The following is an 18,412-nucleotide window of genomic DNA, read 5'->3' on the forward strand; positions in this document are numbered from 1 at the left end:
GGGGTCCTCCAGAAGGGAGCCGGCCCTTGGAGATAGCCGGCACCCAACAGGTTAACAAAGATCCGGCCTGGGGGGCGGCGCTGCGATCCTCTGGGGGGGCGGAGGACGTGCGGGCGGGAAGAATTCGCGCCGCGAGACGTTCCCGCCCCCTCCAACAGAGGCCGGGATGTTGCGGCCTAGTAGGACCCGAAGCCGGGGCCTAGATTTTTGCGGCGCCCGGCCGGCCAAGAGGCAACGACGGTGAGCCGGGACCTGGAGGGAGCCGGCTGTCGCATGTACCAAACGGCCGCGGGTGCCCAACCCGCGGGCCGGCAGAGACAGAGGTCCGGAGCAGCAGGCCAAAGCCTGGGTCAAAGTCTGCGGCACCCGGCCGATCGGAAGCATCAGCAGTCGGCCGGGGCCTGTTGGAGCATCGTGCAGGCCGCGAGGCCCTGCGTCTGGCAGCGCCTGGAGCGGCCCTTTGGCTCTAGCACACCGGTAAGGAGGGAGACCCCGGAAGCCAGCACTGCACCCCCTGCCCTAATGGACATCTGTAGTTCCCCTAAGGAGGGAGAGAGAGACAGGGGCAGCTAGCGTGGGCCCCCTACTGAACTGCGACCGGCAAGGGGGATGGACGGCATAACCCCTGTGTTAGGGGCAGCTAGGAGCAGGTCTCTGGCCCTATATTCCTCCACAGCAATGCCATGCTCACCCCTGTGCAATCCCCTATGGAGGGGCATTGTATTGTCGCCCTGCGGCCACCAGTATGGTGGTGGTGTGGGGCTATATAATTATTGGGCAACAGCTAGCCCAGGAGCCAGCGTAGGTCCGCCGGGACCAGCATGGGAGTCCAGCACGCAGGATGGCCAGGGAGGGGGACGTAGGGCTGGAGAAGCCTCTCTCTTACCACAGCCGTCTTCACCCTCGGTCCGTTCCAGCAGGGTCGCCCCTTCAGCTACTGGCACCGTAGTGGCAGGACGCTGGCGAGGGACTTGGCGTGCGGGCGACCCTTGCGCTGGCGGGATGCAGGGGAGCTGGGCTGCCCTGGTCCACCTTGCCTTCTGTGGGGGAGGCAGCAGTGCGGGAGCCCGGCACTGGCGCAGCTCAACCCCGGGAGAACAGAGAGGTCTAGTGCGACTCTGTTGTCCCTGATGATCTGGAACAAAAAGAAATAAAAAAGTAAAAATCAAAAAATTAAACAAAGGAGAAAACAGCCCTGCAGTAGCAGGGAGTGTCTTGCCTCCTTGGACACTAAGCAAAAACTGGCAGTCTCTCTCTCCAGGCTGAGGGTATAGCTGTGGAGGAGGGGCTTAACAGTTTTCACTTAGTGTCACGCCTCCTATGGAGATGAGCTATACCCAAGGTCTTCTGTGTCCCCCAAGGAAACTGGGCGAGAAAAAGGTACAATGCAAAGTGTTATGCGTTATGCCTTTTTAGAGCGCCACGGAAAGGAATAGAAAACTTCTAAGCGTATGATGGTATAACGTATGTAATTGTAGATATCACAGAGATGCATTTCAATAGCAAAAACCAATGCCAGATTATCATAATATTTTGGACTAACCAATGCTGAATGAAAAGAGAGTGGACAGGATATCTTTGGGACCACTTACTGTACAAGATGGGACACCCTCCAAAGTACTTCAGAAACAAGGTTACGTCAAGTGCGGCACTGGAGAGAATCAGCTTCAAAGTTGGAAGTTTCTGTATCAAATCTCGGAGTTTAGTTACTAGGAAGTCACTGAACCGATCCCGTTCATGAACTTCGTCCTATTATGTGAAATTAAATTGAAAACATATCAGAAACATTCTATTATCCCCTATTATGTTTTTTGTCTAATGCAGAGAAAAGCATCATGTCGTCTCTGCATAAGGCTGGGGTAGAGATGAGCAAATCAATTGTCATTCATCGATTTATCTCATCAACAGGGCTTCTTCAGCTGTGAGGGGCTGTCCACGTAGGTAAAAAAGCACCCACCGGTGGCTAGATTGACAGAACTGGACATTTAGCCCGACCCTGACAGTTTCCTGCATGCCCCTCTGATCTGATTAGCAGAGCAAGGGCATGGGCTCTGCTTTGGTTCCGAAGTAGCAGGCGAAGCACCCTGTCAACCTAGCGTTAGTTGGGCGCTACTTCACCTGCGAAGGCATACATCTCTAGGCTGGGGCTACACAACAATGCTGACGAGCTGTCCTTAGACCTAATAAAACATAATTTTATATTTTTATAAAATGAAAGTTATTACATTGTGCATATATTTGTACAGGGCACCATGCACTCTGGAGAATATTCCACCATATGGACCAAGTTAATAGGTTTTGTAAGTGCACCTAGACGTGTCACAGTTAGTACATGGCCCAGCATGTAATTTTTTGTTTTGAGCGCTAGGAAAAACCAAAAAGACTGCATGTGGCTAAACTGCATAACTGCTCCTGGACCTTCTAATGTAAAATCACCCCAACTAGTGGTGACCCTCCAAGACAACATTATTAGGATAAATACAGGGTGTATTCCCAGTATGTATTTTTTGTTTAGGCTCAGGGAAAAATAGAGACTGCTGGTGGTGATACTTTGTGACTACTCCTGTATCATCCAACGTGGACGACGCTCAACAACATGGTAGCCAGTGACTGTGCAGGGTGTACGAAGCTTGGGGCAGAGGAAACCCTAATCAGCTCTGTCTGTGCACAAAGCCCCAACAGCAAGCTCATTTTCCCTGTAACTAGGACTCCTTTGGATGCTCCAGTTACAGTGGAAAAAGTACAAAAAAAAGTTTCTCATTGTCTCCAAAAAAGGTCTTTTAGTGACCCCTTGGGGACAAATTATGTAGGGAAAATATACAGTACAGACCAAAAGTTTGGACACACCTTCTCATTCAAAGAGTTTTCTTTATTTTCATGACTATGAAAATTGTAGATTCACACTGAAGACATCAAAACTATGAATTAACACATGTGGAATTATATACATAACAAAAAAGTGTGAAACAACTGAAAATATGTTATATTCTAGGTTCTTCAAAGTAGCCACCTTTTGCTTTGATTACTGCTTTGCACACTCTTGGCATTCTCTTGATGAGCTTCAAGAGGTAGTCACCTGAAATGGTCTTCCAACAGTCTTGAAGGAGTTCCCAGAGATGCTCAGCACTTGTTGGCCCTTTTGCCTTTACCCTGCGGTCCAGCTCACCCCAAACCATCTCGACTGGGTTCAGGTCCGGTGACTGTGGAGGCCAGGTCATCTGGCAAAGCACCCCATCACTCTCCTTCATGGTCAAATAGCCCAAACAAGTCTCTTCTGCTTATTGCCTGTCCTTAGCAGTGGTTTCCTAGCAGATATTCTACCATGAAGGCCTGATTCACACAGTCTCCTCTTAACAGTTGTTCTAGAGATGTGTCTGCTGCTAGAACTCTGTGTGGCATTGACCTGGTCTCTAATCTGAGCTGCTGTTAACCTGCGATTTCTGAGGCTGGTGACTCGTATGAACTTATCCTCCGCAGCAGAGGTGACTCTTGGTCTTCCTTTCCTGGGGCGGTCCGCATGTGAGCCAGTTTCTTTGTAGCGCTTGATGGTTTTTGTGACTGCACTTGGGTACACTTTCAAAGTTTTCCCAATTTTTCGGACTGACTGACCTTCATTTCTTAAAGTAATGATGGCCACTCGTTTTTCTTTACTTAGCTGCTTTTTTCTTGCCATAATACAAATTCTAACAGTCTATTCAGTAGGACTATCAGCTGTGTATCCACCTGACTTCTCCACAACGAAACTGATGGTCCCAACCCCATTTATAAGGCAAGAAATCCCACTTATTAAACCTGACAGGGCACACCTGTGAAGTGAAAACCATTTCAGGTGACTACCTCTTGAAGCTCATCAAGAGAATGCCAAGAGTGTGCAAAGCAGTAATCAAAGCAAAAGGTGGCTACTTTGAAGAACCTAGAATATGACATATTTTCAGTTGTTTCACACTTTTTTGTTATGTATACAATTCCATATGTGTTAATTCATAGTTGTGATGCCTTCAGTGTGAATCTACAATTTTCATAGTCATGAAAATAAAGAAAACTCTTTGAATGAGAAGGTGTGTCCAAACTTTTGGGCTGTACTGTATATAAAAAAATAAAAAATAAAAGTTAAAAATAAATAAATAAATTAAAACAAATTATGGAAAAATAAAAATATAAAATACAAATAAAATTAAAAAATATATGGCCAAAAAAATGTATAAATAAAAAAGCCATAAAAAGAAAAAATACAGAAAAAAATAAAATAAAAAGCGCAAAATAAAAAAGTGTTCACTGTCCCGCAGCAGTCTATTTATGACCCTTTGGAGAACATATGCGGCAAAAATATATTTTAAAAAATTAATACAAAATTCTAAAAAATAAAATAAAAAATTTGAAGGAAATTAAAAAAGTAAAAAAATAAATAAAAAATACAAATAAATTTTTTTTAAAAAGTGCAAAATAATGATGTTCATTATCCCCCAGCAGTCTTTTTATGACCTCTTGGGGGACATATTACGTGGAAAAATATATAAAAAAAACTAAGTAATAAACCAATTATAAAAAATTATACTATAAAATTAATCAAATACAAATAAAAAGGAAAAAATAAAAAGGAAAATGTGCAAAATTAAAAAAAATATATCTAAAGTAGAAGATGAGTCCACCTTGCGCTCCCTACTGGTGGGTCTGCGAACAATCAGCAAAACTGACTCCGCTGCTAAGTGTCAAAAGGAGCTGTTGTCTTCCTTCAATTTCAAGATAAGAAGAATGGTTAAGTCACCCGAAGGTGACGTGGGACACCAGCGCTGGAATAGCAGAGCCCACCCGCTGCCACCTTCTACGTCTGGGATTAGTTGGTAAGTATTGATAAGAGGAGGAAAGGGAAGGGGCGGGTAGCGGGACCGGAGCGAAAAAAAAATATATAGTAGAGAAGTAAGCAGCCTGATACGCTGGCCTGTTATACTGAATTGAGGGAGAAGGCAAGTTCAAGCAAGAAAAAATCTCAGTGTGCAGTGTACAATGCGATATATAATTTGTACCTGGTAAGGTCCTGCCTGATGACGGTCTGTATTGTATCCTCTCCGGTTTGTTTCTTTCTTTTAAAATCCAATGGGTGTGCTGTGATGAGTCCGTCCTGTGTGCTCACCTTCTAGCACAAACGCTGCCCCGGCCGCACAGGTGAGCACACAGGACGGACTCATCACAGCACACCCATTGGATTTTAAAAGAAAGAAACAAACCGGAGAGGATACAATACAGACCGTCATCAGGCAGGACCTTACCAGGTACAAATTATATATCAAGATTTTTTCTTGCTTGAACTTGCCTTCTCCCTCAATTCAGTATAACAGGCCAGCGTATCAGGCTGCTTACTTCTCTACTATATATATTTTTTTCGCTCCGGTCCCGCTACCCGCCCCTTCCCTTTCCTCCTCTTATCAATACTTACCAACTAATCCCAGACGTAGAAGGTGGCAGCGGGTGGGCTCTGCTATTCCAGCGCTGGTGTCCCACGTCACCTTCAGGTGACTTAACCATTCTTCTTAAAAAAAAAAAATGTTAGTGTCCCCTAAAGGTCTTTTCATGATCTCTTGGGGGACATATCATGTAGCAGAAATATGGGAAAATAGGGAACTAATTATAATCATTTATTTTGGTGTCAGTTTGCATATTTAAAGAATAAGGAGCTATAGTTTAAAAAAAAAAAAAAAAAAAAAACTTTTTAAAAATGTTTTCTACAGTTTCCCCCAAATAAAACTACTTAAAAAATAAATCATACAGCCCTATGTGCCACGTAAAAAATTGTTGCAAAAATTATCCGTCTGAACCACTTGCGCTAAATCACAAATAAAGTCTGGTCATTAAGGCCTTTTGCAAGCCTGGTCATTAAAGCGCCTTACCCACTAGTAAGTTAAAGTGCTTACTGGTTATTGCAGGGCCCCTATAAATGGGGGTAGGAGACAGTAATAACCAGTGAGCGCAGGCCTCTGCAGTGAAGGAAAGCGCTTACTGGTTATTGCAGGGCTCCTATAACTGGGGGCAGAGGTGGTAATAACCAATGAGCGCCGGCCTCTACAGTGAAGGAAAACACTGATTCATGAATAGAAGGCAGGATGGAAGGAAAGTCGCCACTTTTCCGGTAAAAATGATTTTTAACAAGTTCCTGCAGCGTGGCCCCTGAAACAAAAGATTCATACTTACCTGCTCCATGCCACTCCGGTCCTCTGCACTGCCTTCACTGCCTCTATCTTCCGGTCCTTGCGCTGTTTACACCTGGCAGTGCATGGCCATGGTCACATACACCGCTCCAGTCAATGACTGGCTTCAGCAGTGACATGCTGCTTGTGGCCACATCACCGCTGAAGCCAGTCATTGGCTGGAGTGGTGTATGACGGTGTCCATGCACTGCCATCTGTAAACAGCGCGGGGACTGTAAGATGGAGGCAGTGTGGTGGACCAGAGTGGCAGGGAGCAGGTAAGCATAACTCTTCGGTTTCAGGGGCCATGCTGCAGAACGATATATTACTGGGAACAAGTGTCCAAAAGGAGCGCTTATATCTTATATCTGGCCGGTATAATCGTGCAGCTGATCAGTCGATCAGCTGATTTGCACATTTTAGCAGGATGAAAGATATACGATTATCGTCAGCACATCTCCCTGTGTAATCTTGGATGGGCTACCAATAATCAATAGAAGTAAATGAAGGCAGAATGACTGTGGTAGTGATCATTCCTCCCCAGTCACTTTGAATTGGCTTGTGTAATACACCTATGCAAATGAGCGCCGATCAACATATTTTTTTTATTTGCGGCCTCTTGAAATACAGCGATATGACAATGTGGCCCTCTGACCAAAAAAGGTTGTGCACCCCTGCTGTAGATACAGGGTACTGGTTCTCTCTCTCTATTCCACCATGTGATAGTTGATCTAGTGTTCACCCTAAAAAGTACAGCCTAAAATGCTGGAACCTTTCCCTATATTCCTCTGATCTCTAAGTATTTCCTCCTGACCAGGATTGTTCAGGGGATTTCTAAAACTAAAATCAACAGGCGATATGGCAGTGTTTCCCAACCAGTGTGCCTCCAGCTGTTGCAAAACTACAACTCCCAGCATGCCCGCACAGCCAAAGGCTGTCCAGGCATGCTGGGAGTTGTAGTTTTGCAACAGCTGGAGGCACACTGGTTGGGATACACTGCGATATGGTGTGCAGACTGCCAGCATGTCATCTATGGCACGGTCAGCTGCCGGCTCTGTCCTGCTGCATTTTATACCAATGGCTCCATGCTTAGTAAAGCAGTGATCCAATCCCATGTCATGGGAGGGGGGCTGTCAGGAGGCCAATTGCTGCTATATGCAATCAGCTGGTTCCTTTCCCACCTCACCTGACTGGAGACCTGACAGCAGTCTGGCCAATAGCTATGGATGATTGTGTTTACGAGCATCCGTTGTTTGACAGGTATCAGCCAGCACCAAACTGACAGCTCAGTATATATACGGGCACCCGCCCAAATCGGACTACCGCTGATCATATTATGGCCTGATGGGCCACCAGCGCAGATCCACTTACACACATACACTCAGCCCTAATTTATTACCATCAGGTGTAAACCAGGGGAGTTATTAGGCAGAAAGAAGGCGCTTGGTCTTATAGAGGCAATTATATACCGATCACCATAAAGTATAGCAATGAGATTCATGTAACAGGTAATGGGAAGTCGCTCAGTCAATAAGGCTTAATATATCATTAATAACCAATATTACTGAGCAGGTGATCTCGATCACCACATGGTGCCATGTTTTCAAAATCGCTGCTATGTACCTAACCCTTCATTTATAGTAACCATATAACAACATAAAGTGCAGTGACCTGCATGGTATACAATGCACCGAGCCTCATTTAACTCCTGATGCTCATAGTCTTAACTATTGGTGGGGGCGATGAGTAATTACCGTACATAGTACCAAAGGTTCTAATGGGAGCGAGGGGGAAACCACCACTCCTCTTCTTGGAATGGCATTCGAAGTTGGTACAACTTATTTTTAATCAGTAAGCGTCTGTTTGGTCATGGGTAGAAGGCACTGTAAGTATGGGATCAAAATCCAAAACATGTGTTAAGCCTGTGGGGAAAGAGGTTATTAAAAGCTATATAAAAGTTTCTCTGGTAGCATGCTCTGTGTTTTTACTGTGTTTCTTCAGGCAGCTCAGCTGAGAGCTCCTTATCTCTGCTCTCCGACCTTATAAACACCCGCTATAGTTCAATTCTTATTTTACTGAGAAGAATGTGGCGTAAATAATGGTGGGTTCACACGGCCCGATACTCAGGCAGACTATTAGGGACAAACGTTCCTGCGAACGCTCGTTCCGGACAATTTGCCTATCTAAAGGTGCAGCCAATCACCTGATGAACAAGTGCTTCACTGTTATTCCTTCAGACAAGTAAATTATAATTTCTGAGCAGCAGATTGTGCTTACTAAACAGCGATCTGCTTCCCAGAAACAATGCAGCAGTATGAGGATGAGCAATCGCAATAGTGATCCCTCGTCCTTATACTGTGGAGGTGATCGCTGCATGTAAATGTAGCACTTCACTCCCACTGAATAAGCAGCCAGTTGTCAGGAAGGAACGCTCTCTCCATCCTGATAATAGTTTGTTCCTAAACCCATGTAAACCCAGCATAAGTGTTTTTGAGCTATTAGCAATTTAGAGATTTAGAGATGATGAGGGCCTATCACTAGGATATGCCCCAATTGTCCTATAGGTGCAGGTCCCACCACCATATTAAGAATGGATCCCTGAAAGCGGTGGAGGGCACACTGCGCATGCACAGCTGCCCTCCATTCATTTTGTATGGGGCCGCCGAAAATAGCGGAGAACTGGCTCGGCTATTTCCGTCGGGCCCATAAAAGTGAATGGGAGTGCGGTCCCATTCACTTCCATGGGGAGAACGCTTGGTGGTGGCCAGACCGGAGTCCTCCAGCCACCACCTTGCAGGAATCCATTCCCAATATAGGTGCAGGACCTGCACCATTTAAGACAATAGGGGCATATCCTAGTGATATGCCCCCCATTGTCTGAGATGAAACAACCCCTTTAACCCTTTATGACAAAGCTGCTGAATATTTTTAATAAAGACCAATTGAAAAGTAATCTTAATCCCAAGATGAGTAAAATGCAATAACAAAATAATAATGCTCTCCTAGGTCAGTCATAGGTAACAGGTATATATGTGATCCATAAACAGAACATTACCAATCACTGCATGCAGTGGTATTTGTCTGGCTGAACCCTGGCATATTTGCCGGGTAGTGGGCGGATCTCCATCGGATCCCATTATTGTCAATGGGAACATGTCCTGTATATGTAAGCTGTGAAGCATGTCACATTCGTCAGATGTATAATACTGCTGCCTAAAAAACAACCCAGAAATCACTACCACCTGAATTCACAGAGTAAAATGAGAGCAGTAAACAACACTGATAAAAACTGTCATGTGATGCTAGAAAGCGACATTTTAATTATTAGATTGATGGCGATCGATTTGACTGTGGCAGGAACATCAGTCATCACTTCAAGGAACAAACAGATATAAAGCTGAAGGTGCCTTCATCTCCAGTTTATTACAAGCTCCCAGCCACGTCGCTTCATCACTTACAAGTGCGTCGTTTCAAGCTACAGCAGATCCGCAGCCCATCTACTTTACAATTAATTATAGCTGTAAGTATGGATGGGATTTTTATCTGCAATGTTTTTTTTGTTTTTCATTTTATAACCAATGAGAAAAGTTGAGAACTGCCTCCATGCTGAGTGGTTCATTAAGTTTTGGCATTAACAAAGCAGGAGCAATATAATGTTAGTATGGATTAGTAGGTTAAAGATCTGTAAAAAAAAAAAAAAAAAAAAAAAAAAATATCAACACTCAGGATAGGTAGTCCTGCCACTCTGCCGGATATACACACAGGAGGCAAGGCGTATGGCTTTTAGGTTTGAAAATTGTAGTCCATAAAATATTAAAACAAAATCTTAAGTTAAAAGGGGTTCTCTGGGAATTAAGAAAATGAAAAAACCTAAATATTATTTTATTATAAATATATTCCCAAATATCTTTAATTAGTTATAATGGCTCATTTTGTCTGGGAAGCAATCATTAGGAGAAAATAAATGGCCGCCGCCTATTAGGACACACAAAACCTGTCCTAATCACAAAGCAGGACACAGCCACATCCCCATCGCCTCTCTGTACTTCATATCTCCTCATGAACTCCGTTCCTTCAGTGATTCAGCTGAAGATCAAAACTGTATTCAGGATCATAACCCCTGACAAGCAGAGCAGAGAGGAAAATGAGGCAGCTCTTTACCTAAGTGCTCTGAAGTAACTTGTCCTTCGGTGTGATTAGGACAGGTTTTGTGTGTACCAATAAGACGGTGGCCATTTTAGTTCTGCTAATAATTGCTCTCTAGACAAAATGAGCCATTGTAACTAATGAAAGGTATTTCGGAATTTATTTATAATAAAGTAATATTTACGTATTTTCTTTTTCTTAATTCCTGAAGTGTTGTGCTTTTTCATAAGTGTAAACAGTTATATCTACTTATTTTAATTATGATGGGTATTCATTGCCTTTAAGAGCAATGTTGATTTATATTCACTATTTTGTATGGATTTTTATGTAGGCCAAAGTAAGTCCATCGGAAGATTACTGCGCCGTTCAAAGAGCTAGTGTTATTGTAACAATCTATTATACATTTAAAGGGATTCTGTCACCTCCCCTAAGGCAAAAAACGATTTAAAACCAGCCATGCAGCACAGCTTACCTGGATTAGGCTGTGCTGTTCAATCTTGAAATCCGTCCAGCAGTTAGTTCAAAAAACGAGTTTGATCAATGAGGAAATGCGTCCTGAAGGTGCCCAGAGGGGCGTTTTTTTCTTCTGAGAGAGCCCAGTCCCGCCCCTTTTTCAGTGCCCAGCCCGCCTTCCTTGTATTTTCTAACTGCCGCCCCCAGCCTGCCACAGCCTCCCCTTCCTCTCCTCCCCCTCCCTCTTGCCGAACGAAGTCTCGCACAGGCGCAGTACCCACTGAGGGCTGCGCCTGTGCGATCATCAGGAGACTGAGGGCGGCAGCTTCATCTTCGTCACTGGGCATGCGCCGAGCCCAGTGACGTCCGATGCTCGCTCTTCCCTGCTGAGGGAAGAGCGAGCATCGGACGTCACTGGGCTCGGCGCATGCCCAGTGACGAAGATGAAGCTGCCGCCCTCAGTCTCCTGATGATCGCACAGGCGCAGCCCTCAGTGGGTACTGCGCCTGTGCGAGACTTCGTTCGGCAAGAGGGAGGGGGAGGAGAGGAAGGGGAGGCTGTGGCAGGCTGGGGGCGGCAGTTAGAAAATACAAGGAAGGCGGGCTGGGCACTGAAAAAGGGGCGGGACTGGGCTCTCTCAGAAGAAAAAAACGCCCCTCTGGGCACCTTCAGGACGCATTTCCTCATTGATCAAACTCGTTTTTTGAACTAACTGCTGGACGGATTTCAAGATTGAACAGCACAGCCTAATCCAGGTAAGCTGTGCTGCATGGCTGGTTTTAAATCGTTTTTTGCCTTAGGGGAGGTGACAGAATCCCTTTAAAGGGTTTCTACCATAAGATTTTCTACCATCAGTTTTGCCATTTGTAGCCGACTGACACTAGCGATGTGCTGTCAGCAGTACATAACAGTATGCTTTGTTCACTTCTGTCTGCGGCCGTTCACCTAAAAAACATACTTTTATCCATATGCTAATGAGCCTCTAGGTGCTATGTGGGCGTCGATTCAGCACCTAGAGGCTCAGTCTACTGACCATTTTTGCCGCCCCCATGTCGTTCTTCTAGCCCACCCTGCTCCTCTTGATTGACGTCCGATTTACCTGCATCTGTCTAAATCCTGCGCCTGCGTCATGCGCTTCTGTATTCGGCGCAGGAGCAGTGAGTGAATGCCGCGCTCCTGGTGCCGGCTTCCTCACTGTAACGTAGTCGGCGCAGGCGTAGTGAGGAAGTCGGCACCAGGAGCGCGGCATTGACTCACTGTGCCTGTGCCGAATACAGAAGCGCACGGCGCAGGCGCGGGATTTAGACAGATGCAGGCAAATCGGACGTCAATCAACAGGAGTGGGGCGGGCTAGAAGAACGACATGGGCGGCGAAGTCTATTGATTTTATATCTCTCACAATTTTAAAGCCGTATTGCATAATATTTTTGTGTTGGTTGAGTAGTGTTTTGTTGGCACCATATAGTACTGAATTCTGGGTACTGCATATGATTGTATATTATTGAAGTTTACAATAATTAATCTTTGATTGTATTTTAAACTATTGTATAATAAACCATTTATATTTTTGCATAGACGCTTGTACCCTGTTTTACTGATTGCACAAAATAATTAGGTTCTCGATCGAACTCTTGGAGCTGTGTATATGTCCACCTTGTGGATCAATATCATTTGCACAATTTTTCTTTTGATCCGTTAATTATATTATATATAATTTGCTTTATATACCCAACAGGAGAACCCCTTTAATACAAATGTCTTCCATCAAGCTCCATACAATGTTGCTGTCACACTGCTTTTCCAGGCTCCTGAGTGGCAAAACTGCCTGGTACATGAGTGATATACCCACTGCTACAATATTACTGTATAACTAGGCAGGTATACCCTTCAAGAATCTAAGAGAGTTCAATAAGCAACTGTCTGAGAGTTGTAAAACTGACCATTTTGGTTTTGTTAGAAACAGAATATAAAAAAAATTGGCATGGCAACATTTACATAAAAGTGATAAAAAAAAATTCAAGTGTAATTCACATAGTTTTTTTTCTAATATATAGGGACAGAGATTGGGAACATTTTTCTAATACAGTTTATACAAAACATCCCCAAAATGTCCCTTATCAGCTCTCTCTTAAATGAACGTTGCTGAGGCACATCTCCCATGTGCCCTCGCTGCTCCCTTACATAGTGGACAGTAGATTAATATATGTAGACTAAGTACATATTCATCTCCCTATTTCTCAGTGATCAGCATGGCCAGCTCTGTCAGTGAGTGATTCTGCCGTATCCCCGACTCGCTTAATAACTAACCAGCCAACTGGAGATACATGACTCCAAGCAGTAAGCGCTCACTATTGTGAATGCAGGGAGAAGCTATCCTACAGTATATAGGGACAGTTATAGTATAAAAATTCAGATAAGGGCTTATTCACAAGAACAATTTTCACACCTGGGTGCCATCAGATTTTAAAACCGCACCCGGATTAAATACTGAGCCATTCAAAATCAATGAGTATTTTCACAAGACCATCCCTCCATGGAGATCGATTGTGTCTTCATTAATTTTCAAAGGTGTACTGGCCCATTGAAATCAATATGTCGCTGAAAAAAAACTGACAGCACACAGAAGCTATCCATGTGGGGGTCATTTTTCACAAACAATGGTCGTACAAGACGCTGGATGTGTATTCTTCACTGACATTAAAAACTAATGACATACTAATACCACACAGTTGGAAACAAACTGAATGCAGTCTGAGACAATCCTGATTCAAGATGATGGGAATCATCAGTTTTGTCACCAACAAAACTCATGAGTTTAACTTTTCGCATATTCTAGGCCAAAATCGATCGGCAAACCTTTATATTTTTTTTACTGTATAGTAAATCCTAGTCTTCTATACTTACCTGTATAAATTTCCACAGTAAAGTACAAAACACAGTATACATTTTATCTTTAAAAATAATTAAATAGCCAATGTATGCCATTATATACATGACTATACAGTGGGGTACATTAGGGAAATGCATCCAACAGTTCTTGAATAAGCCAGATAACAAAAAGAAAGGGAAAGGACATAAGCCCCTTTTTCTAGCTACTGTTGGGGGGTCACAGAGCAGAGATCCCAACCATCAAATTCTTCACCTGCTCCCTACTTCTTAGCATTTTATAAATAGTATTTCTTACCACAATGACGTGAGTTACAGTTGAAAGTGCAGCATCTCCAGCCATTAGAGTCCGCAAGAGGACTCCATTAGTGCAAAAGGTAAGGAGTGTCTTTGGAGAAACCCTATTAAAGACAGAGAATGCATTTAATTTAAATGCATAACACAGCACAATTTTTAATGAATTTTATTATACAGTAGCATTCTAAGGACCAGCAATTACCACCCTAACTAGTAGTAAAGATTTCAGGTTACACCACTCAACCTGATACAAATGTGTTCATTTTTTTAGCTAAAAAAAAAAAAGTGACTTAAAGGGGTTCTCCAGGAATTAAGAACATGAAAAAACTTAAAGGGAGTCTGTCACCACAATTTGCCCTTCTAGACCACTTACATAGCACTGTAGCATAACTATAGATCAGTCAAATGGTACCTTTGTCTTTTTGTTTGGATGTTCACCAGGGGCAAAAACTGAGTTTTATTCATATGTAAATGAGGGCTCGCAAGTGCCCAGGGGCGGCATTCAGGCTGTAAGTGCCCAGGGCCGCTCTTCCTTCTTCTCACATAACCCCTGTAAGCTTCTTACGTCATCCAGTGTACTGGCCGATATCCCGCCGGCGCATGCGCACTCTGATGACCATTGTGGGCAGCAGCATCATTCAATGCAGTGCGCATGCGCGGGCGGGATATCGGCCAGTACACTGGATAACGTAAGAGGCTTACAGGGCGGGCCAATCAACAGGCTGGGGAGGGGTTATGTGAGAAGAAGGAAGAGCGGCCTGGGCACTTACAGCCCGAACGCAGCCCCTGGGCACTTGCGAGCCCTCATTTACATATGAATAAAACTCAGTTTTTGCCCCTGGTGAACATCCAAACAAAAAGACAAAAGGTACCGTTTGACTAATATATAGTTATGCTATAGTGCTATGCAAGTGGTCTATAAGGGCAAATTGTGGTGACAGACTCACTTTAAATATTTATTATAAAATATATTCCCAAATACCTTTCATTAGCTTTAATTAACTAATTTATTTTTTGTCTAGGTAGCAATCATTAGGGGAAGAAAATGGCCGTCGTCCTATTAGTACACACAAAACCTGTCCAATCATGCAGGAGGACAGGTTACTTCACAACACTGAGCTAAAGAGCTGCCTCATCATCCTCTCCTACTTGTCAGGTATTATGATCCTGAACACAGCTGATAAGATCTTCACATGAATCTCTGTAGGAGCGGAGCTCATGAGGAGACATGAAATACAGAGAGAACGGACAGGACAGACTGTGGTAATTTGGGGCTGTGGTAATGGAGACTGTATACAAGTGCTGCTGCTCATCAGCCACATCCCACCCTCCTCCTGTACTTCCAAGTCTCCTTATGAACTTCATTCCCACAGAGATTCAGCTGAAGATCGTATTAAACTGTATTCAGGATCATAATCCAATACAAGTAGGAGAGGAGTATGAGACAGCAATTTTAGATCAGTGTTGTGAAGTAACTTGTCCTCCTGTGTGATTAGGACCGGTTTTGTGTGTACTAATAGGACGGTGGCCATTTTATTTCTCCTAATGATTGTTCCCGAGACAAAAACAAGATTTTTGTACTTACCGTAAAATCTGTTTCTCTTGCATTTATTGGGGGACACAGGCTTTGACCATGGGTATAGCTGTTGCCGCTAAGAGGCGGACACTAAGCACACAAAGTATAAGCTCCTCCCTCTTCAGCTATACTCTTCCTACAGGGACTAAGCCAAATTAGTTTAGTGCAAAAGCAGTAGGAGAAACCAGACACCAGAAAATTACATTATGTACAAACCCAGAACCACACAGGCCCGAAAAGGCCCATAAATAAGAGAATAGGTGGAAGCTGTGTCCCCAATTAACGGAAGAGAAACAGATTTTACAGCAAGTACAAAAATCTAGTTTTCTCACCCGTCTCATTGGGGGACACAGGCTTTGGCCATGGGACGGTACAAAGCAGTCCCTGAGGGTGGGCTTAACTTCAACCCCCCTGCCAATCAGAGAACAGCTGTCTGCAAAACTCTACGCCCCAAAGAAGCATCAGAAGATGCAAAGGTGTGCACTCTGTAAAACTTGGAAAAAGTATGGACGACTAAGTAGCCACCTTGCACACCTGGATGGCCGAAGCCCCTTGATGCACCGCCCAAGAGGCCCCCACTGTCCGAGCCGAATGAGCAGTCACCTGGAAGGGCGGAGCCCGGTCCTTAACACTGTACGCTTCCACAATAGCCAAACAAATCCATCAGGAAATGGAAGTCTTTGACGCTGCCAGCCCCTCTGGAATCACGGACAGGGAATCCGTCCGCCTGAAAGATGCCATCTGGGGACAGACAAACCCGCATGGCTCGTACTGGGTCCGGACAAAATGAAGGAAGAATAATCTCCTCATTTAGATGGAATGCTTACACCACCTTCGGCAGGAAGGACTGCACAGGGCGAAGGGCCACCTTATGGAGAATCAGGAAGGGCAACCGACATGACAGCGCCGCGAGTTCCGACACTCTACAGATAGAAGTAATTGCAACCAAAAAAAGCCACCTTATAAAGATAGGAAGCGCAGTGACACCTGCTGCAAAGGCCCAAACGGAGAACATTGGAGAGCGTTGAGCACTAGATTAAGATCCCAAGGATGCAAGTCAGTCTTGTCCCATTGGGGCTGCGCTGCAGAAAGTTTGGAACAGGATTAAGAAATTGACTCTGGCTCCAAAAATTCTGGACTTCTCCCCGATATGGGACAATCCCGCGTTAACAGAATTCTCGACACTTAATGCAAAGGAATATTGGATTCAAAAAGGTATCACATTAGTTTCACATATATATATGAAAGGGAAAATTAAACCAATAAGGGAATTGAATCAACTGACACCAAGAACTGCACTAGAGCACTATAGATACTTTCAACTACATCACGCACTAGCATGTACTCTTAAAAAAATACCTATAAAAGACACCCCAGGGTTTTTAGTATTCTGTTATAATTTATTCGGGAATAAAATTAAGATTTCACTAATTTATAAGAGATTTATTGAGGAATTAAGTACAACCACTAAATTTAAAAGTGTAGTTAAGTGGAATGCGGATATAGGGGAATGTAATCCCTCACAATGGCGGGAAATCTATCAAAATATCAAGAAGGCCTCCTCTTCACGACAATATCAATTGTTACAATTTAAAATAATACACCGTCTATATGTCACTCCGAGCCTCCTATCCAAAGTATATAGCAATAAGGGCTTAGAATTTAGCTGTTTGAAATGCTCCCTTGTAGCTGCCGGGATCGTACACATGCTGTGGGATTGTCCTGTGATTAGGACCTTTTGGGATAGTATATTTCAGATAATGACGGCACAAAACAGGACCAGCCCCCCTTTAACCATTCAAGTAGTTGTGCTTGGTTTTCTCCCTCTTGAATATAAAAAAAAAACCTCCAAAGATGAACAGGCTTATTGGTTGAGGGGCTTCCTATTGGCCAAGGTAATAATCTTGAGACAGTGGGTGAAAGATAGACTTCCGACAATTAATGAATGGCAAACCTTAATGACAAGAATGACAAACTTCGAGAGTATGAAACGATGTGGGGTGCATTTTGCTACTGAAATGGGCATATAGAGAAAGTTGATATGGGGAGAGGAATTTTCCTGACTGGAACTGATGCCCTTTTAGTGCTATCATTGAGGCTACACTCCAGTATTAATAAATATACCCCACTTTCTTGAATAATAAATGTTACTAAACACGGCCCACACTAATTGGTTTGGATACTATAAAACTCTGATAGATACCTCAGATGGGGGCAAGAGTGCTCCATCGCCCCGCGGGGCCGCCGCACCAGACCAGACTAGACGGGATTGGCGGGTGGGGGACAATGGGGGGGGGGGGGGGGGAAATGGGTCTCCCACTTTTTTTATTGTTTTTTTTTGGGGGTAGAGCTGATGAACCTCGATATGTATTTAAGAAATGATATTAATGTCAGGATAACTTCGGCTATAGATGTCTTTTATATATGTATGTCACCATAACATGTAACTAGATACACTGCTCTAAATGTATTGACATATGTATTGTTATATGTGCTCCCCCCTCTATTACTTGGCATATATAAGAAAAAGAATAAAAGATAAATGTATAAAAAAAAAAAAGATCCCAAGGATCCAATGGAGGACAGAAAGGGGGCGCAGCATGCAGCACCCTCTGCAGAAAATTCAGAACCGCCGAAAGCGAAGCTAAATTTCGCTGAAAAAGAATGGAGAGAGCCGACACTTGCCCTTTAAGAAAGCCAAGAGCTAGCCCCAGGTACATGCCCGACTGCAGGAAAACCAAAAGTCACGGCAAGGAAAAGCGGAAGACAGCTGTCGTCGATCGCAACAACTAAAGTAGGACTTCCAGGACCGGTGGTAGATTCTGGAAGGCGACGGCTTCCTGGCCCGAATCATGGTCTGGACCACCGCATC

The 18,412-nt window shown here is 44.0% G+C and overlaps 1 protein-coding gene across 6 annotated transcripts in view; it reads right to left on the reverse strand.

The window, feature by feature from the left end:
- YTHDC2 (YTH domain containing 2) overlaps window positions 1–18,412 on the reverse strand; it is a 130,498-nt gene that overhangs the window by 80,297 nt on the left and 31,789 nt on the right. For all 6 annotated transcript variants that reach the window (XR_006387417.1, XM_044275923.1, XM_044275921.1 and 3 more), the window contains exons 8-9: window positions 13,966–14,068; window positions 1,593–1,749 (exon numbers count right to left, since the gene is read on the reverse strand). Coding sequence is in view for 5 of the 6 variants with exons in the window: in XM_044275923.1 (XP_044131858.1) it covers window positions 1,593–1,749; window positions 13,966–14,068 (260 nt within the window). In the remaining variant the exon portion in view is untranslated. The remainder of the gene's footprint in view (window positions 1–1,592; window positions 1,750–13,965; window positions 14,069–18,412) is intronic.

Source organism: Bufo gargarizans, chromosome 1 (genome assembly GCF_014858855.1).
Source record: "Bufo gargarizans isolate SCDJY-AF-19 chromosome 1, ASM1485885v1, whole genome shotgun sequence".
NCBI lineage: Eukaryota > Metazoa > Chordata > Amphibia > Anura > Bufonidae > Bufo > Bufo gargarizans.